Source organism: Opisthocomus hoazin, chromosome 13, assembly GCF_030867145.1.
Source record: "Opisthocomus hoazin isolate bOpiHoa1 chromosome 13, bOpiHoa1.hap1, whole genome shotgun sequence".
In the NCBI taxonomy this organism is placed as follows: Eukaryota; Metazoa; Chordata; class Aves; order Opisthocomiformes; family Opisthocomidae; genus Opisthocomus; species Opisthocomus hoazin.
Genome location: NC_134426.1, coordinates 24,086,437 through 24,113,258, shown reverse-complemented (window position 1 = coordinate 24,113,258; position 26,822 = coordinate 24,086,437). Strand labels below are relative to the sequence as shown.

General features: G+C 40.6%; 1 protein-coding gene across 1 annotated transcript in view; it reads right to left on the bottom strand.

Annotated features, from left to right (window-relative positions):
- Positions 1 to 15,188: 15,188 nt before the first annotated feature.
- The window catches only part of SLC15A4 (solute carrier family 15 member 4), a 30,243-nt gene continuing 18,609 nt past the window's right edge, over positions 15,189 to 26,822 (bottom strand). The window contains 3 exon segments of the mRNA XM_009932516.2: positions 15,189 to 16,583; positions 19,938 to 20,096; positions 25,392 to 25,547. Of these exon segments, the coding sequence (XP_009930818.2) occupies positions 16,435 to 16,583; positions 19,938 to 20,096; positions 25,392 to 25,547 (464 nt within the window). The 3' untranslated portion in view covers positions 15,189 to 16,434.

Sequence of the window (26,822 nt, the reverse complement as noted above, 5' to 3'; positions counted from 1 at the left end):
CAGGAGCAGCAGAATTTCATGCTTTGCTTTACAGTTGTCTTCAAGACTCACCTTTTACTGAACAAGAATATTCTGAAAGATGCAGCAGCCTGGGATGTTGTGCATCAGATTTTTTCTGGTACCAGGGAAAAAGTTGCTTGGATGGTCTTGGTGGCACTAGCCCTGCTCACTGCGTCAGAAGTTACTTGTTTCTGGAAACCTGCAGCCTTCTGGGTTTGCTGTGGCTGCTGAAGTTCTCCTTTCCTGGGAGACTGGCCATAAGTTGCTGGACACAAAGTGGGCAGGGGACTGCAGCCCCCAGAGAGGGCATCTGGTTTGGGTGCTCCCCCTAATCCAGACTCTGGGACTGCACATGAGCACAGTCTGTAGGACACCCTGCCCTTCTGGGGGCCGTTCCTGTCCTGGCCCCAACTCGCTGCTCCTGCCAGGCAACCAAGCGCTCATAATTAGCCCCCTTGGGTGTTCCCTGCCCCAGTGCAGGCTGCTTAACCCCTCTGAGATGCCAAACTACGGTGCAGTGGGGTTCCTCAAGTGCTTCCCTTCTTTCTTTCATCCTACTGAGGATTACTTGTAGGCCAGCCCATGCTTCACATCTTCAAGTCCCGCTCTAAAACTGACTGTGGGACAATAACGCTCTTTTCAAAATGTTTTTTTTAGAAGCCGTACTCCAGCAAAATATTTATTCTCTCAGAGAGCTTCCACAGCCTGAAGTGATTGCACAAGCACTGAATGTTATTTTAGTGGCACTTGAGCACAGTCAATGTTTGGACAGTACCAAGAAAAAACCAGCAGCCTGAGTGACGCTTACACACAGAGCAGGCAGAGCAAGCCCACTGCTCGTCCTCTGTGTTCAGGGCTGCTCCCTGGTGAGGCTTTTACCCTTGGTAAGACAGTCACTATGAAAAGGAACTGTCCTGAAAAAATCCCACCTCTGGGAGGTTTTTAGCTCCTCAGAGATAATAAAAAAGCAAATAGATGGCAGAGCAGCCAGTAGTCCTATGAGGAACCTGCCCCTCCTTCACAGTCCCCAGGCACAGGCTTGGGGATGTGCGAGGAGAGGAGGAAGGGCAGGGAGTACTAGGCAGAGGTCTAGGAGAGCTGACTTGAGTTGTCCATCATCCTCTGAGCTTTCGAGGTGACCTGAGCAAACTACTTACCCCTCTTGGGTTCTTCACATGGGATGTAGATGTGGTATGTGCTGTCAGATGTGCCTGTCTGGATGAGAAGCGACTGGTTGGGTTATGTGCTTGTATGAGGTCAAGCACAACAGGATCCTTTATTCCCAACCTTGGGCTTGAAGATGGGGTTGGGGAGGAGCTGAGTCTTGCCTACCTGCCTGACCAAGCCCTGTTACCTGCTTGGAGGTTGTGTGCTCTGTTAATACATAGTTTTCCTTGCCAGCTTAGGTTACCCCATGCTCATATCCTCACCTCAAGTGCTAAGCCTTGCCCCTCTTAGTGCTGAGAAAGCAGCGATAGGTAGGATGAAATGCAGAGAAGACCTGGCCTCGTGTTAGCAGGAGCGTAGGCTGCTCCCTTTGAATGTTCAATTTCTCCCCAAAAGAGGGCAGTTCAGGCCTCCGCTTCGGAAGGTCTGTCCCTATTCCCTGGGGGATAACTGACAGACAGGACTGTGCCCACCAGGTTTCTTGGAACAAAATGGGGTCCCCAGATTTACACAAGCATCCCTGATCAGGCTCCTTTTATTTTACTTGTGAAACAATCTGTGATTGCAGTGTGGTGGCTATGAATGATGCGGCTGCAGTACGCATGGGTGAAGTCTAGGCTTTGTTTTAACTGGGAGAAAAGCATTCATCTGTCTGTTCACTTATGCATTGGATTAGTTAAAAATTCCAGGATTTGGGGAGTTCATGCATTGCCTGAACTGTACTTGTGCCACCAGTGGAGCTCATCAGTCCCCCAACCTTCACCATTTTTTGCAAACAACCTTTCCAATATTATTCAATAAAACAGCTTTCCAATTTAATGCATCGTTGCTGCTAGATGACCATAAACTCTGAAAACACACCCAAACCCCAGAGGATTTTTAACATTTTAACACATGCATTTTCACATCTTAGTTCCATAAGTTTTTGCCTTGTCTGTGTCCCTTCAGGTGACAGCAGCACTCAGCTTTGCTTCGCGGTTCTCGCACCTTCACACGAAGCACAGCATAGCGTAGCTGACAAGCAAGAAATAGAGAAGCAAATACATTGACTGATACAGAGGAGAGCTGGAAAATCAGTTTGATGGAAAACAAAAGGAGAATACCCCTTGGAATAATAAAATTTGCTAGTGGCTAAGCAGTTATCACCCGAGATGCCCTGGGGGAAAATGAAGTTTGATTTCCCAGCTGGAAAATTTCACTACGATGTTAGTGAGAGGTTTAGGTGGAAACAACTAGGGGGAGGGAGAACATATTTCCTTCAAATGCTTCCTAATATACAGAGAGTGGACTGATAGCAGTGACTCTTACTCTGTTTTTTCTTGAATTTCATGAAGACTGGAAAGACTCCTCCTGGGAGCAGAAGCTGCCTTTGCTCGTCAAATGGTGCAGCCGTGCAGAAAGCGGTGTTTTGGCCCTGGGGATGGAATAGCAAATGGAATAGGTAGGCTGGCCTAATCAGTGCAAGTCTGTAATTTAAGTATGACCATTAAGGGAAAGCTGAATCCCCTCCTTATTACTGAAAGAAGGCAAGGAGAGAAGGATTGGCCTACTCAGGAGCAGTTCAGGAGACCCCTGCAGATGCTGCACTTCTCAGGGCAGCTGATCCATCTGGCCAGCTAAGTTGGGGTGCTGTTCCCCAGGCGTTTAAGTGAGAGGTGTTCACAGCATGCTGGCTTGCAGGTCAAAGGAAGTCCTGCCACAAACAGACAAAACCAGAAGGTGTCCTATAGCTGGCTTTTCTGGAGAGCCTTAAGCATCCAAAATACAGAGCTCCCTGCGCAGGGCAGCAGACGCGACCATCGCTGTCACCGGGAGAGGGTCTCACCTTGCCCAGTGAAGTGCTTGGAGCTGGACCTGTGCATGCTCGAAAGGCAGTGAACGTGCTGGGAGGGGGAGGCTCAGCCGGAGCAGGGTGGCAGCCGCAGTCTCTCCCTTATGGCTGGCTCAGCGGGGCGCGTTAGTGGTAACAGGCTTGGTGGTGGACTGGGAAGAATGGCACAGATGCAGATCATCACCCAGGGCGTACTGAAGTGCCACCAGAAAGGTAACATGAACATGCAGTTTGCAAGGGGGGAAGTACACTGAGCATCAGAAGAAGATAACACCGGGCCAGACTTTGACTTGCAATCATTCGCAGAGGGGAAGCTTTTCCCCCTACCAAATGTGGCCAAGCACCATTAATGCACAGGGCATGTGGAGGGTTTTGGACTGGATTCCCTGGCACAAAGTTATTTGGAGCACATGTGCTCTGGACTTGGCTGTTTGGTATGGAAATCCTAAGAAGTCATGTGTGTTGCCACACCATGGCCTTATCCCTATTTCTAATCTATTGAAGTGTACAGTACTGTAGTACTAGATAGTCTTGTCTCTTTGCAGCTGAAGGCTGAAATTCTCATGGCTGAGACACATCTGATACACAACTGATGGTGCTAAGTGTATGTGACTTGTGTGGTGTAATACGCAGTTGTAAGCTGTGGACTGGAGAGGGCAGAGAGTTCCGTGCTCTAGTTTTGAATGAGAAGAGAGTGTAGAAGAGGTTTCGGTGGCTAGTGAGGTGCTGCGGTCTGTGGTAAGGCTTCGGTTTCCAACAGGGGTATGAAAAGGCTTTAACTGCTAGAATTTCACATGTGGCTATGCTAATTACTTATTTGTCTCTTATTTTGCCACACTTGGAAAAGAAACACAATAATTATCTAAGCCTGTGATTACAGTTTACATGAAGAAGTCTTGAATCTGACAAGATGTTGATTCTATTCTAATTCTTAGTTTAATCCCTTAAAACAAAGACTCTCAAGGTGCATTAACACATTAATGAATTGGAGAGAGCCTCAAAATGCCCCTGTCAGATCAATCGGAATCATTATACTCATACAAATGGGGGGAGCTGAGGCACAGAAAACTGCCATGGACTTGCTACTGGACCTTGAAAAAGTAATGTCAGGTGTGGAATTGAGGTCTTGTCTGTCCCTTATGCTCCCCCGAGGCACAGCGGGGGCCTCCGGACGATGCTGCGGCGCGAGGGCCCCTGCGCCAGGCTCTGCACCACTCGTGTTCTCGTGCCTTGACAGGCAAACCGCTCGGTGGGCTGTGGAGTGACTTCCACAGTCCGTGCTGATAACGCAGTCACTAATTCCTGTAGTGATAGCACTAATCCCATGGTGACAGCAAGAGCAATAGTAGAAGGGAGCAGAAAGTTGGTCTGAACAAAGGCCCTGCGGTATTAAGTAAAGAAATGGATGTCACTGAAACTCCCTGTGCGGCTGTGGCTGCTGTGCAGCCCACAGGGGCACAGAGGCAGGGCAGGGAGAAGCTACCCACTTTTTGAGTTACACTCGAGGTGAGTGGTGAATTGCTCGATGGCTCATCACGGAGAAGCTGCAAGACACACGTGAGTAGGTTGAGGCCGTTCTGCAGTGGGAATTGGGGGAAGAATGGGAATATTCAGCTTATGCTGAGCACAAGCTTTTCTGCAATTGTGCCACAACGGTACAGGGAGATGAGGCCACTCACTGTCACTCCAACATGTAGGTTTCTGCTAAGCTGGAAACAAGACAGAATGCAAATAAAGCAGTAGGTTTGGTCAGTCTCAAATGCAGTCTCAGGACTGAGACTCCTCCCTCAGTGATATTCTTGTTTTGAGGAGATCCCTAACAGGTAAGTGAGGAACATGCTAAGCGCTGAACAAGTAGAAAGCCTGAACTGAGGTGTCTGTTCTTTCTCTCTAGGCACGCACGTGGTTTACAGAAAGATGAGGGAGTGCTGGGGAAGAGGGAAGCAATGCCACTGAACACAAAGGGCAGATGAACTGTTCAGCAGTTTTGTTTATGTAGGCACCACAGCAATAAAGGGTGAACTCGCAGAGAGGCTAATTTCTGAGAAAGGCTATAAATAGGAGTTACCTTTTAATTGTGAGTGACCATGATGGACCTGAAAGAGCGGGGATGGTTGGGGGAAAGGGGAATGGCTCTCCTCTGTCCTGAAACGCTTCATCCCTCAGTGCCAGTTAAAACGGGCTGGAAGTGATGGCCGGGGTATGGCCGCAGGCAGCACGGGCTGGTTTTCCTGCATAGCAGTAAGAGCTGTGAAGCAGCAGCCCGCTGGGTCACAAAATCAAGTTCAAATTCAGCAGCTGGGAATGGGCGGCAAGAAGTTAAACCTCTCTTGCACCCTGGTGAAGGCCTGTGGGGTGCCGGCTGCATGCAGAGCCACCAGCAGGACCTCGGACCCATTCTCCTCCCATGCTGGGATGCTGAGGGGCTGGGAGGCTGAGCTTGAAATAATGCTGCTGCTGGCATGAGAATTGGAGTTCGCAGCCTCAGTAGATAGTCACTTTACTATGCTCACTATAAACAAATATGTTTTAAATCCTAGCAACTAGGGGCAAACATCTCTATAAAATATCCAGAGCTGGGCAAATGCCTCAGCCGTCTTTTCCTCCCCTCTGTAAATAGCACTTGAGCACAGCTCTGGCTACGCTTTCTTCGCTTTTGTGTTCTCTTCCCACGGATGCTCTACTTCTGTTTTTCTGCTGGCACGTACAGGACTCTTAAGTGGGTGTAGGGAAATGTTAATATGAAGTGAAGTGTTTTTCTTTCATCATGCCTGTCCCTGAGCTCCCAGCCTCCATCAGAACTGGATGAGAAATGACTAAAAAAGTTAATTTGCCTTCCTTCTCCCCATGTGGTTCCCCACAGCAGATATGCAGCATTACCACAACGGCTGTAATTTCAACAAAGCTTAAGGGAAAGCAAATTGCCATAATTCTCCAACACTGTGTCATTTCCCACATTCAAAAAAAACCCCAAACCAAAACCACCAACAAAACAAAGCAGTTTCCTCTTTCCAAAACTCTTCCCCCCACCTTCGCTGTACCTTGAAGACACTCGAGTTCTGGCTGCAGCAGACAACTGCAAGAACTTCAAGCTGAACTCCTGTGACTGAGATGCTGCTGCTGCTCCTGATGGTCCAGCATTTGACACCTGGATAGGTTTTGGTAGTAATTACCTTTTTTTTAATTTTTTTTTGGTGGGCAGACCTTTTGCTCTTGAGGTACACCAGCAGTGAGACAGTCTTGGTTTCCCATCTGCAAAAAAAACCTTTTGAACAAAGAGTCTTGTCATCTACTGCATCAATCTGAATTGTGTGAAAGAAGACTCAAAACAGCAGGATGTGCCTCATTCAGAACAGCTAGTAGCATCCTACTCCTACTAGAGATAGCAAAGACTGAGAGCAGATCTGGAGCTCTGTTAGTCTAGGCTTGCCTTAAACATCCCGGGCATGTGGATCTCTTGGGAGCCCATGTCATGTGGCAGAGGCGTGGGCAAGCCCTGTCTCTGTGCTCTGCCTCGCTGTATGCTGCTACCCAGATGTCATTCTGTGGCCAGATGCTCTCTCTTGCTAGACTTGCACAAAAAATTCCTTTCTTGGTGAGCCGTTAGCTGATCTCTGCGAGTGGAGTGGAAAAAACTCTAAGCAAATTTACACGTTACGCCTGGTGTACGCGGTGCTGCCGCTCTCTGCGGAGGGTCGTCAACACCGGATCTGCTCAAAGCGCTGATGCTGCTTGCAGCGGGTGGGGGCTGCGCCCCTACTCCGACACTGCTCTTCGCTACTCTACCTTTGTAAGGCATGAGGTCCCCGAAGTGATTTCACCTGCCCCTTCACGGGATGGGGAGCAGGGAGGGGTTGCCAGCTGGGCGGGCATACGCAGGACAGCGAGGGACCATTAATACCACTTGTCCTTGACTGTTTGTATCTGCAGCTGGTCTGCATCTCTGAATTTTATTTCACAAGCACATTTTAAATTGCTACATGTATATGAAAAACAGACAATAGGGTTGTCTGCCTGCCAGGGACACAAATCAGGTCAGGGATGTAAGAATAATAAAATACTGTTTAATATACTGCAACAGACACAGCAGATGTTTAACTTTCTTTCAATAAAAATAACCCCATATCATTTTATTAACTTCAGGGATGCATTAGTCTCTTTTTCAGAAGGCAGAAAAAAATACATCTATTGTACCAAAAATTAAAGAGGAAATTGGAAGGAGGATGTTATCGTGGCATATTTTCCTACTACATAGTCTGTAGGACTGAGTGATGCAGTAGCAAAATTTTAATTAGAGGCAGCTCCTGTTTAGTTTTGCACATATGAGTAAGACTTAACAAAATTAATTTGAACCCTGAATTAACCATATTTTCCAAGAAACATGAATATCAGGCTGCTGGATTCTGCGTATATTGACTGCTGAGAAATCACGTGAAGTTTCCTAGCACTTTCCTGGTGTACGCATGGGCAGGCACACTACGTGTATGGACACACGTGGGTAAGACCATGTAGTTTGGTGGTAGCTAAGAGTAAACTTTCATGGACAGCCAGCTGCTGTCTCGGCTATGGAAATTTGTAAGAATTAGGACAATGTAGAATCTGCGGATTATATCATGTTTTCTGTCACTACAGCAGAAGGAGATACCCGACTGCACTGTTTGGAGCTTGAGAACAGTGTTTCTTCCCTGCTCAGCTGGGCTCACTTTGTTGGTCAGATAATGCTGACTGTGAACACGAGCTCCCGCTAACATCAACAACAACCCGTGGCTCATTGAGAGAACCGGTTAGGATGGCAGCCTCTAGGAAGCCACAGAACTTGCTGGGCTTCGAGGTCACAAGGACCCCTGCTATAACAAAATGAAGCAAACGCTTGTTTGCAGGATCAGGATCTGAACTCTGGGTCTTGCGTCCGTAAGGAACAAATCTCTTGTTTTACCTGCATCAACATACAGACTTCTGCTTCAGAAAGCTGCAAACTGGAGATGAGCTGAAATTATTATTTTTAAGATGCTCCAAGTGCTTTTCTCAGTCTGAGAAGTGTGTTTTAATGTCTTTTGCTTTTACTTCAAAAGGCTTTTTGACCACATTCTAGTTTGACATCCTTATAAAAATATTTGAAGTGTTCCAGCAACATGAGAGTGCTCTGCAAAGCACACAGCTATTTTAAATTATTGTAGCACTCCATCCTTTCATAAGCACTTGAACTTGGACAGTTTTGTATCATGTAGAACAATTTTATAACATTAGAGATCATCAGATTTGATAAGTTGGAATGTAGAAGTGATGAGGATTGTGGACGTGCACAGTATAATTTTTGAAATTATTAAACGTTTGAAAACCTCTAATAGCATCACTGACAGGCTTTACGCTCTCTGCTCCACCGCTCCAGGGCTCAGTTCATAGCTGTAAACGATATTAGACTACTCCACACCTGAAGCGTGGGCTACCATAAGACAGCAAAGGGGAGAAAAATTGTGCATGTTAAACTACCAAGGTTCAAGTCTGTTGAAACAGGACTTAAGTGCTTCTCTAGACTTTTAGTATCTGTTTGGCTTCTCGATGCTGAAAAATACTTTAAAATTCACAGTTTTGATTCTTTCACGATGTAATCACTTGTCTATGCTGCCTTGCTACATTGACCCTTTAGGTTCAGAGACAAGACTGAATTGCAGGACTTAAGTTGTTAGGTGTCTGTTGAGCTCTTGTCAGTAGTTCCAGAAGGGCTCTCAGCCTGCCCTCTGAGCAATCCGATACAGTGAAAAGGACGCTTGCAATACAAGGGAAAGGTTTGTATTCAGCGATGTTGCTGCACAACTGGGAAATTAAAATTACATGCAATTAGCAGAGGCTCAGCTGGTGACCACTGAGTTGTCAGAGGTAACTCAAACATGTCTCGGCTCTCCTTTATACTATGAATGCTTTTCTCATGTAAATTAATCCAGATAAAAACTGCTAAAAGCTGTAGTCTGTACAAAGTACCAATATGAGTTAACACAGAACAGCTCTTGACAGACTAATCTTCTAGATATGCCCCTAGGTATCTGCCGTTGTAGACAGTCCCCAACACAAGCTCCTATTTAGTCATTTACTCTGTGACTACTCCCTCTACCTCTTTCTTCTAGTCTGATTTAGAGTAACGCTCCGAGCATTGATTTTAAGATTTGAGCACCATGCTCAAACCTACTGTTAAATCCCAGCAGAGACCTTCTGCACCATCATATCCAAACAACCTCCTAAGTAATTTTGTTCATAAGAGCTTCACCTTTGAGGGATGAGACAGAGCAGAGGTGTAGTCTAATGGCCCATGATACCCATCACTACTTAACTTACAAATCTAAGGTTTTGTATTTGAATAAAAGTTATTTATATAATCTGTGTAGCCCAGACTGTACACTAATAATTACTATAACAAAGGGTTGTGTAATCTGCAGCAGTACAGGAGGTAGGTGTAACTGATCATGTAACATGACCACTACAGGGTTATACCTCTTCATAACTGTAGGGAAAAATGCGCCCAAACATTATCTGTTATCTGTTAGCACCAAGGTTAAACTAAACCAAAGCACGGCCGGCGATTTGTGCATCTTCTGCAGTGCAGTCTTGTGGAAGTATCTCCATAGGATTTTCATGTAGCAACAAATGGTGAAAAAATTAGAAGATGTAGTAATAATTAATTAATTTTAAAGCTACTCATCTTTTAATTATATATGATATTGTAAAAGCTTGGGTTACAGCAAAGATCACTTCTGATTTTATTCAACTTTTTTTTCTGCCGTTTTAAGTAATTTACATCTGACAGTACTTGTGCTGTATTTACAAGCAGAGGAACACCCTGGTTCATGTTTCTGAGTTATGCCTTTGAGGTGAAATGTCTGCTGTTTGGGAGGAATCATCTGCCTCCCTTTAGTCCTTCAGGCTTTTAAGTAGAAACATTTGGGTTGTTTTGAATTAATTTGTAGAAGAATCAAGATTAAATTTATCAACTCTTAAGTTGCAAGTTGCAGCATCTAGAAGCTTCTTTTCTGTGCAGAACAGACGAAATATACAACCAGCTTATTTCATCCCGGTTGGTTAGCAGGGTTTCCGACCTTCAGAAATTCAACCTTTTGACATGTTTTCTGTAGGCTCTTATGCCTCAAGACAGACATCTCAAGACACATTTGCACAAGATGCCATGCAAGTTAAAAGCGTTTGTCCACGGTGAACTCGAATGATGTGGTCCCATCTCTCAGGTCTTGTTCCACCTAAACCTACAGAGCCCCCGCAGAGGATCTCTCATCCATTTCTTTAATTGCTTGGAAGAGAAGAGGAAGGGCCTATTCCCTGTCTTACCCCAGGAACTCTAGTCTGAAACCCAGATTATTACCTCTAGTCTTAACTCATCTGCCATAGCACTGCACTGCTTCTAAGGTCTTCTGTGCCAGCTGGTAGACAGAGGCAGCAGTAACAATAAAAATGGCCAACAACACTGATTTTTGTAAAGCAACAGTTAATTCCTTCTATCAGTGACGTCTCATACAATCCTAAATTCTGCATTAAAAACCTAAGAAATTTTGGGACACCTACCAAAACCCACATTTCTCATAATTTGTGATGAGCTGACATATTTAGATGGTATGGAGGTTATCAATCAGCAATGTTGTAAGAAACAAGCAGAAAAATTCCTGAGATTTGACATAAGAGCAATACTGGAATTTGCTGAAGTCAATGTGGACACTCACATTTATCCAGCCAAGAGCTCAATGCGGCAGTATAATTGTTATTGTGAAATCATACTGTATCATCAAGCTGTCAACGAGTACTTCACTGACAATATCTTACACTGGAATAAGAAAAAAATAAAGAAAATAGATAACTTCACTATTAGAAATGCTTTGTTAGCATAGCTTTACCTTTTAAGCCTCCAAATAAGATCGCCCAGCCAGTGCTTTGCAGTTATCCCTAGCCTTCAGACAATTTTCTACTGTGACAGAAAAAAAGCACCTCCCCCAAATGTATGGACAAAGCTAGAAAGAGAAGTATCGTATCTCTTGTAACATCACGTGAAGCTGTGCATCTGTACATCTGCTTTATACCATCCCTTTGACTGACTGCTCTCCGTTTTCTATTACCCTTCTCCCTGGAGCTGGCAGTGTGTCGGGTATTGAGGGGACAGAGCTTACCAAATGCTTGAGACATCTTTCAAAGGAAAAACACAAGAATTTAAATGTGCAGTTGCACTTTCACTGGCATCACTAGGATCTTGCTTGGGATTCTTGGCTCCAGAATTACTGCAACTGCATTATCCTCTGCCTAGCTATGAGCAGGACGAAAACTCCCTTCAAAGTCTGCCAATCTGTCATCTTAATTATTTCACTCTAGGAACTTAATCCTGTGCAGGATGTTTATTTGCTGGACAACTTTAGGAAGCTGTGCTTTAACTCTGGATAAATTTGACAAAGTTCTAAAATGTGAAATTCATTAATGGGAATCCTTCCCCACCTTTTAATTATAGTAGCGTGTGCACAGCAATCTGCCTAAAACTTGGAGCTGTATACCAGCCCTTAGCATCTTCTCCCTCAAGCCCCTTCATCCCAACTCTGAGCAGAACACTACTTTCCACAGATGTTTAGTTTGCAGACTAGTAGATTATAGCATCTTGCCTGACAGTAAAGCCATTTGTCATTATGATCAAGTTAATAGTTATTACTACTTAACTATGCTATAGTCATTTTGTGTAGATACACGGTATTAACCAGTTTTCATAGCTACAACAGACAGAACAATTGCAGACGTCAGGGTCTCCTGAGAGTTCAGAGCCAAGAGAAAACTACTTGTGAAAAGGTGATGGGATAGATAGGAAGAGATCGTGATGTACAGCATTAGATGTGCAGAGATAGTCAAGTATATTTCACAGCTTGCAGAAAGCATGTTATCTGTTTGAAGTTCCATCTTCAAAAGCCTAAGCAATATTTACCTTGTTTTCCCTTGTTCATTAAAGTGTTCTATTCCCTGTCAGAAGTGATTTATGGACTCTGTTGTATCACTAGATCTCATTACTAACACTTCCTAGTAAGAGGGATGAGAAGTCTTATCAGTAGAACACTGTACAGTAGCTGTGCACCACAGGAGGAACACAGTGCTGGAGCACGTCTACACTGCAGTCTCAAGGTGCCTGCAGTTTGCGTGGCAGAGATCGAAGACTGCTGGTGGGACGCTGAGGACTTGGACCTCTGAAGGGCCGTCCGTACCGACCTGTGCTGCTGCTCTTCCAATGGCTCTCTTGCTAGCTCAGGCCTGTCCACAGAACATGCAGTCACAGCTCAGCTGAGCACAGACATTCCTGCTGCTAAAGGACAGCTGTTCACGTTACACATGTATTTTGAGCTTATTCACTGTAGGAGAGTGTCCTGATAAGGGAAGCATGTTTAAGAAAGATAATAAAAAAATACATATAAGGCTGTACAGAATTAATCAAAGAATGGAAAAAAAAGTAAGGTTTCATCCTTCAGGGTATAAAGCAGCCACTTAAACTTCCTAGTTCTTTCCGTTCATTCCTCAATACACGAGGCTACTTTACCTCCCTTTTCAAGCATTACTATAGCCACTGACAGACTCAAGGTAGTGGGATGGATTGTAATTAATTCCCAATTCTGTGCTTGTAAAAGTGTAATGTTTTTCATCCTTCATTATGATCTTTTAAGTCCAACAGACTGTAGATTAGAGTTTACCAGTCACGTAGTAAGGCTCATTTGAAAACCACCGTAAGTGGATCCAATTACTGCGTAACTAGGTTTTGACAACTATTCTTTCCACTGACTTTTAGAGAACAAAATCTATGCTGTGAATACTGTAATGGAAAAATTAATTCCAAGATGGAAAGGACTATTAAACCATATTGTGTACATGACATGAAAAAACAGCCAACAGCCAGATTATATTAGCTGTCACAAGGCAATCTTGACTGAAAGTACTGTTCACTGCTTTTCTGAACTTAGTGCTACCTAAAGCAAAGCCGCTATTTCCATACTTATCGTTTAATAGCTTCTGACCTTAGTTCTCCCCTCTGTTCTTTCACTGAAGTTACATCCTCGCTCCGGGGCCAGCAGGTACCACGCTCTCAGGTATGTGCATTATTCCACTAGCAGCGCTGGGTGTTGGGCTACAGTTCTCTGCTTCCTCAGAAATGAATTTGCATCTCAAGCTATTGACTGTTTGAATGGAAAGCGTTGTAATCCCTAGAGGGCTTGTCTGCACTAACGGAACTTGCCCTGCATACAAACAAAAGCACTAGGATAACATTTTTCAAAAAGCAATTTCAAACACACAAAAAATGTGAAGAGCTCCATGCATCTTTTAATACAGGTTTATTGTTAAGCTGAAACCTTGTCTGACAAGTGTCAGCCCTGAGCAACTTTTGTTAAAAAAAACAAAAATACCCAAACAAAACAAAAACAGCTCAGAGAGTTGACTACAGACTTTTACGGGAAGTAACTGATGGATGCCTCAACTCCTGTAATTAAACTCCCTCTGGAGGTTTATATAAGCAGCAGAAATGAAAAAAAGACTCCCCTTTTCTGAGGAGGGATATTCAGAATAGACTGTAGACGCACAAAGGCACAAGAAACAGGTCTCACTGTACTCCTGAAAGATCCACGATTATATGAGCAATGCACCCACCTTATCATCTCAAAGGAAACACAGGATCCCAGGCAGCTGTTCTTCATCCATGAGTAGATTACAGCTTCCATAGGCATTATAAGGCACACGCTTAGGCTTTTCATAATTCTTTATGAGTAAAAGTCATGAACTTCAATGAACAAGTACTTATTTTTCAATGTTGTGCTTTAAATTTAAGATGCCAGAAAGTCAGAGGCTTAGAAACATCTATTGGGGTTATTCCTGTCCGATCTTTCTATTGCACTGGAACCATCCAAGTACCCGTAACTACATTCAAACCGTACACTTCAAGGTATTTCATTAATGAGGTGCAGTGCTTAGTCACAAAGTTAATTGATTAGACTTATTTCTGTGACTGGAGTGGAAACGCTAAAAGATAAGATGTGGAGGAAGAATCAGCTAAGCCTTTGAGCCACAAACAGGCCTCATCCCTTTGATGAGAAGTGTCAGATTAATCTTCATAAATGGTCATAATTACTTGTGCCTGGAGCTCAGCCAAGTCATTCCAAATAAAAATTAAATTATACAACTGATTGCATGTTCAGTCTTATCTCTGGAGCGTTAGAACCACCACAGCCCTACAGAAGCAGGCAGACATTTACTATATGCTTATAACAGCGTAAAAGACATTTGTCTAAATATTGCATAGGCTAATCTAGTATTTATTGATTATATTTTTCCTTAACTAATAGTTTCACTAAAGCTTGCTTACACAGACTGTCACATTTATTGTTAGACACTTAGTTTCTTTCTTCATTACACTCATTTTAGCTATAATTAACAGACCCATATCAGATGGGAAATTTATGAATGCTGTTGAAAAATTTTAGATCTTGGGGAAAAAAACTAGTGAAATTAATTAAGTTCACTTACCGGAAAAGGGATAAGTACACAGACACCAAAGCTGATGACATCCAACAACAGAAGCAACACTCCTCTTGGAAGTTCTGAGAATAGTACTAGTCCTTCAGAAGAAAGAACACTTCTAAAAGTAAAATCTTCATAACTCTAGTAGAATACTACTTAGCGGGCACAACCCACTTCTCTCCTGTGATTGTATATGCTTTGGAAATTAATGAAATAAGCATGAAACACTACAGATTCATCCCTGCATCAGAAGTGTATGACTAAACCAGCATACGTTCACAAAAGAAGTTATTTGGTCCCTATATGTTCCTTATGCAGCTTATACCACCTTAATATTAGGCCTTTTTAGCTGGTTCTAAATGGGATGTTCCAGAAACATAGCACATGGAGCTTTTAAAACAAAGTCAGAAAGGGAAACTAGCTTTTCCTCATATGAGGTGTTGCTTACTTATTTTCTGTAGTTATTCCAATTCTAAATCATACTAAGTAATACAGTAGCTGAAGCATCTCCACTGATTTACCTTAGCAAAGACAGGACAGCTTGCATACTGCTACATTATCTGACAAAACTAATAGGATTCCACTGTGTATTTAGGAAATAAAGGCTAAAGAACAAAATCTTTATAGTATAATTTTATTCACCTAGAAACAAAGGGTCAAAAGCCACAGCATGGAAGTTAATTTTATTTTGTAAACTCATTAAAAAAAGATGTCCATGTACAAAAGAAGGACATTTTAACAACGTAAATGCAGACAAAGGAAACTATAAAAATTCCACACATTAATAAAAAGTTGAGTTTTTATTTTCTTTCTGCATAATTCCTTGCATCTTCCACAACAGTCTGCACACAATCTTAAGTACAATTGTTAGGCTCATTAAAATTCAAGAGGCTGAACATAAAACAATTTGCTCTGCTATAGGAATGTGTTGCTGAAAGACACAAACCCTGTGGCATGTTAGCTAGAAGTAAGACGCAAGACTGAAGGAACTGGCTGAAAGGCTTCAAATTATTATTGCGCATTTATCTTCTGAGAATTCAATCTCAGTTTTCTTTCTGCAAATATTTAGAATATTCCTTAGGGAAGTAACAGCTTTAGACTGAACAGTGCTTTGTCAAAAGATGTACGTTTCCGTATTGCCCCAATATATCTAATGCAGATTCAAAAATAAAAACATTTCTGAAGTAAAACCATTTCAGTCCCAACAAGTGTTTATTGTGTGCCAAAACTTACAGCAGCTGTATGACAAGCTACTGTGACACACAATGCAGTCTTCAGTGTTGGATACTCTTGACTGCATGTTTGGACTTCCATCCTTGAGACACTGCCAGTAAGAGGTCAATTATAAAACTACATTTCTTTTTAAGCTGAGCTAATCTGCAATTTAATTTGTCCCTGTTTCTCCCAAAAAATGACTCTCAGGAGTGAAAATTTATTCTTGTAATCGCTATTCGAGGTTTCTGTAAAATGTTTGCTTTCCTGTGTCCTCAATGTAGGATTCAGACTGTTGAGTGTTTCTCGAGATCCACTGTTCTTCAATAAGCAGAGTTTTTCAGTGAGGACCAATCCACATCACATGTGACTCGTTATACTCATTTTCCACATATAAGTGTCCCAACTTTCAAGAGTTAAGTAAACATCTCACGATTTAACAGAGAGTAACTTGAATGCCTAGAGTTACTACACTTCCAAGATTTGTGTTTGTCCTCCGCCAGGACGTAGTGCAAGAAAAGAGCCCCACCAGCATAAGGCACTTACCTACGTTACACGAGAGGGGGCAGGGGCAAGAACCCTTGTAACATGCAAGTCTAGTAAGAGTCTCACTGGAGCAAACATCAGATCTCGTAGACTGAAGGTGCGCTGCCATTTCTTTGTGTGCTGCTGTAATAAAGTCTGCTTTTTAACAGATATCAGATTCTTCCATTGGCAGCCACTTCATTAACCTTCGATTTTTGATGATCGTATTTCACAGAAACAATAAGGAAAAGCAAGAGGGTTGCTCCTTGGATAGCAGCCAGCAAAAAAAAATAATAGTTTAATTGGCAGCCATTAATATTACCTGGAAAGAATTGGGGAGAAAAAATAAACAATAATAAAGATTATACAAATAAAAATGTCAATCCCTTCGAACTTAAGTGTGAGGACTTTTCTGCAAAATATGAGCAAAACCAAACCAAATCACATTTCCATCCGACAGCATAGTTTCATTTTTAATTATCCAGAGCAAAAGACGGAACCTCTGAGGAAGATGCACACAGCACAAGGGTCGCTTTCTTTTGTGCTTCAATGCCTTAAACCAAATTAGGTCCCTGAGGAAGCTGATACGCTGTTACTGCACAATTTCTTTCTTACAAAAAATTGCTGGAAGCTCCACCTACCACTGTAAGAACTTTGTGCGAAGACTACACACATATAGCAGTGGGCACATTTCATGAGAGTCAAAACAATTTTTAAAAGGCTAATAGGCTAATAATGCTCCTTTCTCCCCTCCGCCCCTTCCCCCCCCCTTTTTTTTAAGTCTGGTTTCTTATACTGCAAAATTGCAATGCTTTGCTGACTTCAGATGAAACAGCTAAAAACCTCAATGTGTATTTTCATCTATGATTTACTTTCTTCATAATGTAAGTAATAGAGATCACTTATAAATGTTTGAGGAGACAACTCAATTCAAAAGCAAAAAAAGAAAGCATCCCTGTGTTGTGCGCACTAAATGGATTTGAAAAAGAAATTTCTGCAGATAAAGCCCTGGACTGTAAACTGCTCAGAAACAGCTCCCAGTGAAATGCAGCATTCAGGATCGAAGCAAAGCCACTCTCACACAGGCTAGTAACTTAAAGCCTTCACCATCTTCACTAGGTATGCTCTTAAGGAGCCTGCAGAACACAGTGAAGTGATAAGGCTTCAGTCAAGGCAAAAAAGAAAGTCTCCTACGTTTTACAGCTTAATTGAAATAGGTCATAGTATGATTTGTTTTGTACTATATACCCTAGAAAGTCCTCTCCAGTGTCTTTTTCGGCCCTGCTTAATGCTCTATGGCTTCTCTGCATCTGGAGGCCTGTACCTCCCTTCTCTGCTAAGTCAAGGATAAAATAAAAAGGATCAAAAAACAAATGCTATTAAGGAAAAAGTTTGGCAAGTCTGTAGATATAAAGCAAGCAATTACTGAAATTTTCTCTCAGCCTTCTTTCAGAACAAAGTTTAGAATTCATGAAACCATGGGTGGTTTCTTTTTGCTTCAATTCACCTTCAACACTCCTTCAAAGTTGTTATAAATTAGCGATTTGTACCACATTAAATAATCTTAAATTAGGAAAGCTCATTTCTAAAACATTATTCCTCTACTAAGAAATATGCACTAACTATTGCTGTACTTCCAAGAACAATATATTGTGGCTCTTTTTCAACATGCCACATGAGCCACAGCCAACTGGACCATTCTGGTTATCCAAAAGGTTAGAAAGCGTAAAAGTAGTGAAGTATACATCGATCTCGACAAGCTGTTTATGCAGCATGCCTATAAAGGTTCAGATTAGATTAATTACTGAAACTTAAGATTCAATTAAATGTACTTATAGTAAAAGGCAGTAAAATTAAACTGAGTCTTTCCTTGACATTTAAAATACAATATACATGTGAATCTCCATTTCAAGAGCAGACATGTTTAAAGAGTAGTAATTATCTTTTATGAGATGGAATAGTAAACCCATGAAATCTCAGTTTTTGTCAGAGAAATAACAGTCATTTCAATGGCACCAACCAACACTGAAGTACCAGCAGAGAGTGAACTTTCTCAGTCGATTTTGGAGGCAGTCAGTTCCCTCAAATGATACCATGAGTTAGCATAAATAGCAGAAACTTGGTGCACGTGTGTATAGTCATTATACGGCATTTGATGAAAAATTCAGAAGTCATTCACTCATAAATCCTCCTCCGTACAATTCCTGCCCTGGAAGGCTTAAGTAAATTTTAGATGTGAACATGAGAACTTTCAATAATGTTATACCAAATGAAAGTTGAGTTATAAACAGTTACGGATATAAACAGTTAAAACAGTAGCTACCATGGATGCTACAAATCAAAATCACCCACTGAGTGCTTCAATCTTCAGCCAGACGTATACCTGCTGAGAAGGCTCGATTGTAGATCGAGTCTTTGGCCTAAGAAAGGTAGAAATATCCAGTTCTGACAGCTGCCCAAAGGACAATCCACTGAGCTGAGTAGCTTATTCAAAACAGATGACCAATGAGTCATGACAGGTAACATCATCCAGTTCTAGCCAACTCTGGATATATTTAGCACAACCTAAATATTTTACAGAGAAAATATTCGGCACTGTCTTCTCTTAGGCTGCTTCAGGAAATACAGGCAAGAGGCTAAAAAAGCACCCTCAAAAATCACATATATTAACTTGTATGAAATTGTTATCCTCCTATTGAGCCCTTATCTACTGAATTATCTTATAGAGAATTGCAGAAAACGATGCTCTTCTAATTTTGAAATTAACTGGGGGGAAAAAAGTCAACATGATTAAATTTTCATTTGTTGAGGACACTTCCATAAAGTTAACGCTATTTGTCATCTTTTGCAGTTTTTTAAAGAAAAGACTTATAAACCAAAGATGACAACTCGCGGCATATGTACTGTTCGAGACAACGTTACTTTTTGGTAGCATGCAAATCAAGCTTAAATGGCAATTTCTCTCCTATCAAATATAAAGTAAGTTTAGGCTGCCCTTTTAAGCCCTGTGTACACAGTAGGTCTAGCACACATTTTAAGAACTTTTCATGCTCCTTCTGGTAGAACTAATTAGCCCATTGATGACGGTATGATTTTCTGATATTCCCAAGGTGCCACCTACTGGTGCCAATAATTATTTTTAACTTCAACTGGCAATACAAAGCAGGTGACACATTGGACTTGTTTTAAGAGTATAAATAGCTAGCAGACAGAAATGCAGAATTAACTCCTGGTAATTTCAACAGTCTCTTGAAACTAGGAAGCTGAATAATCACTGAGAGATCAGTACATTTTACTCCTCCTAACTGCAGAAAGTAATTTCAGTACTTTATGAAATACATTCTTCTTCCATACATTTTTAAAATATTTTTTACTAAAATACAAAAATTCGTAAGTGATTTCTAGTGATGAAATGCAGTAAAAGCTGAGCAGGTAACTGACAGGTCTTACAGATATTTCCCATGCTTTCATGAGGGCAATGTATCATTTTGCATAGTCACATTACTGCATACGTATATGCAAGATGAAACTTTGTCTTTAACAAAACAGTAGACAAATTTATATTTTTAAAATAATAACTGTGCTAAGAATCAACAGTCCCACATGCTTGATGCTTAACTGCTTCTGAAGGAAGCCTTCAACTTTACAGACCATGAATACACTGCAAATAACTTACCAAGATCTGTGTGATTACTCATCCAGCCAATTTCTTTAATAGACACCAGTGCCAACAATCCAGAGCCAACAAATGATCCAATCCCCGAAAAGAAAAAAAACAGCCCCATAATAGCACTCTGCATGGATTTGGGAGCAGCTGAATATGCAAATTCTAGGCCTGTATTAAAAGATTAAAATAAAATGCTATTGGAAGATCCATGAAACAATAGCAGTTCCTTCTAGTTTAGTGTATAGAAGTTACAGATGTATACTACCACTGGTATGTTAAAGACCTGAAACTAGCCTTGGATTTCAGGAGTCAGGGAATTGAGGTAGTGAATCCCTATCATTTCCCAGTTCCCTCTAATTGCTTTATGAACCCTGTTAAAGGTCATCAACATATCAACCCATTAAATGGACAACACTTGAGACAAGCACTTTGATCTGATTAATATTACATGTGTAAAATCAAGAAATCTTCTGAGGCAGCATATTCAATTTTCCGTCTAAAATTATCCTCAAAGAAATATATTAAACTAACTCTAACCTGGCAAGTTCCATGTTCCTCATGTCACTCGTTTCTCTATTTCCTGTCTTGTGCAGTATCTACAAAGCACCTGGCATTCCCTGCTGAGAACAAAGTACTTGGAAACTGAAGGTCACTCTTGCATTGACTACGAACATTTATTTCTCACAGACTCAGTGCCTGTATCTCTGAATGTGCAGACAGAGAAATTAATTGTAGCTGGAAAGGCAGTAATTAGTTTTAATTTCATTTTGATCTAGAATTCTCTGAGCTCATTGCTTGCTGGCCTATTATTTTTAAGTCTTGTAGAAATGGGACTTCAACTTTAAACTATCCTTACTTAAACGTTGACGAATAAACCCAAGAAAAACATACCAGTGACATCAATTTGAAACTCTGCGCCACTGAATTTTAGTACCAACAGAAGACACTGGGTTAGGCTCTGCCTTGCAAAGACTAATGTCCATGATTAACTCTCCTTTTTAGAATAAAACTCCTGTCAGAAATCAAATGGGATTATTCACGAGAGACAGTCAGATACATTCTTTGCAGAGCTTTTTCTCTGACAGGTGAAATGCTTGTTTCAAAACAGTCTGCTTCTTACTGAAAATTAATGCTACCGCATCTAACATTCTTCTTGGCAAAGAAAGCATTATAGACCTGAAAATGGCACAAATCTTATGTCTTGCATAATGAAGGTATGCTTTATTTTCACCATTACTGGTATTTGACTTTTGCTACTTTGCATTTCTTTTCAAGAACAGGCTTAACACTTCAAGCCAGAGAGGTCAGTTTGCCTGTGGTGAGGGAGGAACTTTGTTCTTGTGAAAGAAACAGAACTATGCTCTCACTGATTTAACGGCATTCTGCACGGCCACCTGAGAAATCGCTGATAACCAACACTCTGCTTCTCTTTTCCTTTACAAAACACATTAGAGTGGGCCAACAGCAACCTGTCTGTGTTTCTAGAAGGGAACTGAAACATTCTTTGTGCAGCTCAGCTGTGTGGGTTCCTGTAAATTCAAACTGTAATGAGCGAATGCTGCAGAGATGGAGAGACATCTGCAAATGGAGAAGGGAGCGTGGGGGTGAAATTACATTTATGTTGAGAATTTAAAACTCAATTTTTTTTCCTAGGCTTTGTCACTAATACAAAAATTGAGATTTGTCTAGGAGTATTTATCTGGCCAATCTCACTTAAAGAAAAAAAAGTATTTTCATCTTGGGACACAGTAGCTTGGTTTTTAACGTTTTGTTAAGTTGCATAGCTGCCTCGAGTCTCCAGGGTATCTGTCACATTTTGGTCACCAGGCTTTTGCACATTTTGTACAAGTCAAGCTCAGGTATATCACAGGGAAGGACCTGGCCCATTTTCTCTCTTGTTCCTTTTACAGATATATTGGATGCGAGTGCTACTGCTGCTACTGTTTTGAGTCTTAAGACTCAAAACAAAAACCAAAATGGGTGGAACACTGCGCTTTTTGCAACAAAATAAGGCACGTTTCTAAACTTGAATAATGTTTCCAGCAACTCTAATATTTAATCTGGTATAAAGAATATACAATCTGTTCTTTGCCTTCAGAGATATTTCTGCCTGCTGGCCACCATTGATAACAATTTCACGCTACCTCAAACAAGCAGTTTTGAAATTGAACCCTCTAGTTGGTGTTGTCATGTGAGATTACGATTCCCAGTTAAATAAGGTGCTTTAAGAGGATTGACAGAATAACACAAAAGATTAATGCAATGTGTGTCATCTTTTTAAAGGTACCTCAAGTGTAACTAATGTGGCTCAATAAGAATATGCTTAGTTTTACAGTAAACAAAAAAAACAAACTTATGCTTCTGGTCCCTTTTTGTCCACAATAAACATTTCCAAATCACTATAGTTTTGTAACCATTAACAATCTGCTTATTTTAAAGCTGAATTTCATAGCACAATAGATGCCTTTATCAACTTTTAATATCAAATTGGTAAAGTATACACTATTAAGTCTTGAGAGGCCTTCTTAAAAGATACTGAGAATTCAGTTTAGATAACAATCAGAAGGTAGGAGAAAAGCTTTGTAAAACAAATCATACAAAAGTGTAATACAAAAAGCAATTAAGATCTGCATAGAATTTCTGGTTCAAAGAATAGAAGCATTTGCATTTTTCCTAACATTGACCAACAGTTTTTGAAGTTATAAAGCTGTTGGTACCGAACCAGCAAGTGCAGAACAGCAGTGTATTCATGTCAGAATAGTGTAAGCCTTAAAGACTTACTTCTCATGAAGAAGACCACTAAAGCAGTTGAAAAAAACAACCCTCAGTTTGGAATTCAACAAACAGAGACTGTACCAAGTCCTTGACCTTTCCACAAGCTGCAGATAGGTTTGTTATTTTTTCCTTGCGAACACCTATAAACTAGTAACAGTGACTGACAGAGAAATAAGAATGTGTAAGAGCAAAGAAATGTATTTATTTTTGCATGAACACTTGGATTTCTGGTGAGCCATCTATTTATCTGAGTTCAGATTTAACTGGCACAATCCCTAAAGTTGTAACTAAAGGTAAGTAGATTTTATTTTTTTGATAAAAATGATAAATACATCCTTAGTTTTAATAAGTAACTCAATTAAGCAAGACTTCCATCTTCAGATTTTTATGTGTTAGGATTTATGATGGCTACTATCCACACACAATGAAATGTACTTAATATAGGGCAGGAACGACTATGCAGATACATCATCTAGCAACGGAGACTTACTGATTGCACTGCTAAAGCATACTTGCCATTTCAGGATCTAAAGTGTTTAGCATCTTGGGTCTTAGTGTGCTTTAAAGATAATGAACTCTCCCCACACCTTACTAGTTGTTTATTGAAGCAAATTAATTCAAGGACTTGTCTGTACATCACTGGGGGGGCGGAAACCACACAAGGAACCAGGAGTGGGACCCTTATCAGATCTCAGACAATGACCTCAGACCTTCAGCCATTCGACACTTATAGGTGCATCTACAATACTGACTGCTGCAGTACAAATAGTGAAGAACTCTGACTTCAGCTGGTGCAATCCAGTAGGACCTTATGTCCAACTCTCGTGTTTGCTGTCACAAGAATTTGTGCTAGGTGCTGGTGTCCAGGTACATGCCGCGCACGCACAGAGCTGTTTGTTGGAGGACCTTGCATTGGCGCTGCAAATGAGACACTTCCAAAAACAACCTGGTGTGAGGCATCAACCTACCACCCACCAAGAAGGAAAGAGTACACCTGCGGTACATTTCAATGCATACTGCAGAACTAAAAATACACAGAAGATGAAGCCCTATCTGAAAATCATTCCTCCCACATACTAAATAACTAAGGTAGAGTTTAATATGTGATGGATAAGTCTAATTCTTCCAGTCACATGAAATACCAGGCCAGACAGCTGGAAGAAAAGCTTTGAGCTTTTGAGAAAAAAAACCCCAAACCCCACACTTTCTTCCAGTTGCCAAGCAATCCAACCACCTTGTTCTATTTCCTAACAACTGTGATGACAGTAGAACACAGGTAACCAGAAACCCGATGGAGTCGAAGTTCTCTGTTCCACTAAGTGGGGAACAAGTGGGCCCTGTGCCAGCTGGGGCTACCACCAGCAAGATCTCACAGCATTACAGAATCTCCTTTTAACCCACTGTGCCTGCCCAGCGTGAGGAATGAAAGTAAACTGCTACAGGGGAAATGAAACCAGAAAATTCTGTCATAAGGCATGGAAGAAAAAAAGCTATATGTAATGCCAGTTTGAATGGATGATCTTCAAAGTTCAATATTCTGAAACAGTATTTCAACACATTAATTAGTAACTATAGTTAAGCAAATACTAAATGATTTTTAATCAAGTCACTGGAGGAGTTCAAATATAATACGTCAGATAGCTCTGTAATTCTATTTCAGTAGTATCGGAACAGCTACTTCTACGATCATGAAAGGTTTCTGTTACTGGTAACTAAGCGTTGCTCCCAAGCACTAGGTATGTGAACACTGTGCTAAGAGATTCACAACAGCATTTCACTTGTTTAATCCTAGTAAACCAGTGTTAGGCATACCACAGTGACAACAGATAAATTGCCTGTGCTTTCTTCCTGCTAATGAGCCCCGCATGTATATGAAACAGACCAGAAAATAAGATTTTATAGTCCTATTCACCCTCTCCTCCCACTTCACTTTCAGCTTAAAAATCAATATGATCACACAGCTGTCCACCACATCACACAGAACAGTATTAAGAAATTTAAGATCTCTTGCATTTGTTCAAGGGCAAGATTTGAACAGTTTCAGTTTGCCTATTATCACATTGAAGTACAAAAACACTCATCTATAAATAAAGCAGATAAAATTCTATAAAAAATAGCTACTTCATTATTAATATTCACAAAAAATAGTTTAGATTGTGTCACATAACTTTTCTTATTTGAGAGAGGTAAAAACTCAAGTAACTTGAATTTAAATTGGTGATATATCTTTCTAAAGATGGTTTATTTCTTCCTTTTTCCCTCAGAAAGGTGTTTCCATTTACTAATTGATTTTCTAAACTGAGCTCACTTTTTAAGCCAAAAAAAATACAAAGCACAAATTTTATTTGCGATTCAGAGGAAATAATACTGCATTAAAACTATCCTTTAAAATATAATATTGAAAGACTGTATTGTTTTCCATTAGGGCTTGCAAATATCCAATACTAACTGGATGACACGCAAATATTTTAAGTGTTGTTCTGCTTGAAATTCAGTCCTGAAAACACATTCTCATATAACCAATTTTCAACTGTGAGAGACAATTGTGTGCTTTACCACTTATATAATATTGTATTTAGGAACATTAGAGCTTATTTATAATGATTTGAAAAGAAAATATTTCTCTTGTAAGAATCCATCATTTATGATAGATATGAAAGCAGATTTAAAACACACAAAGACTCTTACCTGCTATACTTGCAAATATTTCACTGAATCCAATCAGCACATATTGAGGAATCTGCCACCATATTGGCAAATCTGCAGCATAGTATGTAACATTTCCAATTGTCTGATTAATTGTTTTAACCTTTACAATTTTCAGTCTGTTGCTTTCCAGAATTCCTACATGGAGGAGGGGGAAAAAAAAGATTGACCTAAGATGCAAACACTGTTTCTTCATACTGAGAATTAAATTAGGATTCAGTCCTGCATTGCAATCACAAAGTATAAAATAGGAATATGTATTTCCTTATTTCCTAACATACAGCACTTCATACTATTTTTGCTATTGTTATTTCAAGACATACAGTCCTTCTGCCATAGAATTAGTGATTATATTCTCATTCAGTAGCAATAATTATACAAATACTTAACCCTTTTCCAGATGGATTAGCTGAGAGCTCTCCAACTGTGTTGGTTTTTTTTAAAGGCAATCTCATTTTCACAAACTACTGCTTCGTAGTGTTGAACCATTGCATTTGCCACCATAGTATTAATAAATTAGAAACTATTTTGTTTATGGAAATGGCTACGCTAATCCTGTAGAACTACGAAAAGCCTCCATGAATATGATCATTACATTTATATGACATTTATCATCCCAAGAGATCCAAAAGCTCATTAGAGCTTGACTTACAAGCAATACATTGCATAGGAAGTACTTCATGTAGAATGAAAAATAGACAGGATAGTGTAAAATATAACCATTTTTAGCTTGCTCAATACAACACTTTAGAGCAGAAAGTGAATAACAAATAATGCTGTAGGGTTTTTGTTGAAGTCATCCAGATTAAAGTATTTGCCTCACTGTTACATCAAATGCACAGAATAGCTAATAGTTAATAAAACTCCCCACTTCACCCAGAAAGAACTCTCAATATCCTTGGAAATAAGGTGGATTTATTCATCATCAATTCAGGGGAGCAGGGCTGAGTCAATGACTCTACTTCCTATAATATGTATTACACACACGTGGCCTCCCATTTAGTGCCTGCCAGTTTTGGTCTCATTCTACTTATTAAACCAAGGTCGAACCTAATCTTGGGGCACAAAGTATCACTCCTGTTAAAAAAAAAAGAAGTACAAGGCTTAGATGACAGACACGATGCTTCATGGATATCATACCATGTATAAGTCATTACTCCTGCTTCCTCACTTCTAGCAGTTTCTTTCCTATAGGCAGCTGAAGGATGACATGGACATTTAATATAATGTTGACTGAAGCTATTGACAGCACTTTTCATATAAACAAGCACAAGCAATTTGTAATGAACAATATAATACCTGTTCTCCTATTTCTGCCCAAATCTGTGACATATAAACCTCAAGGGGGCCAACCAGATCACTATCTCCCTGCTAAGTGACAGTGTTTTCACGGGAAATGACTGAGGTTCGCCA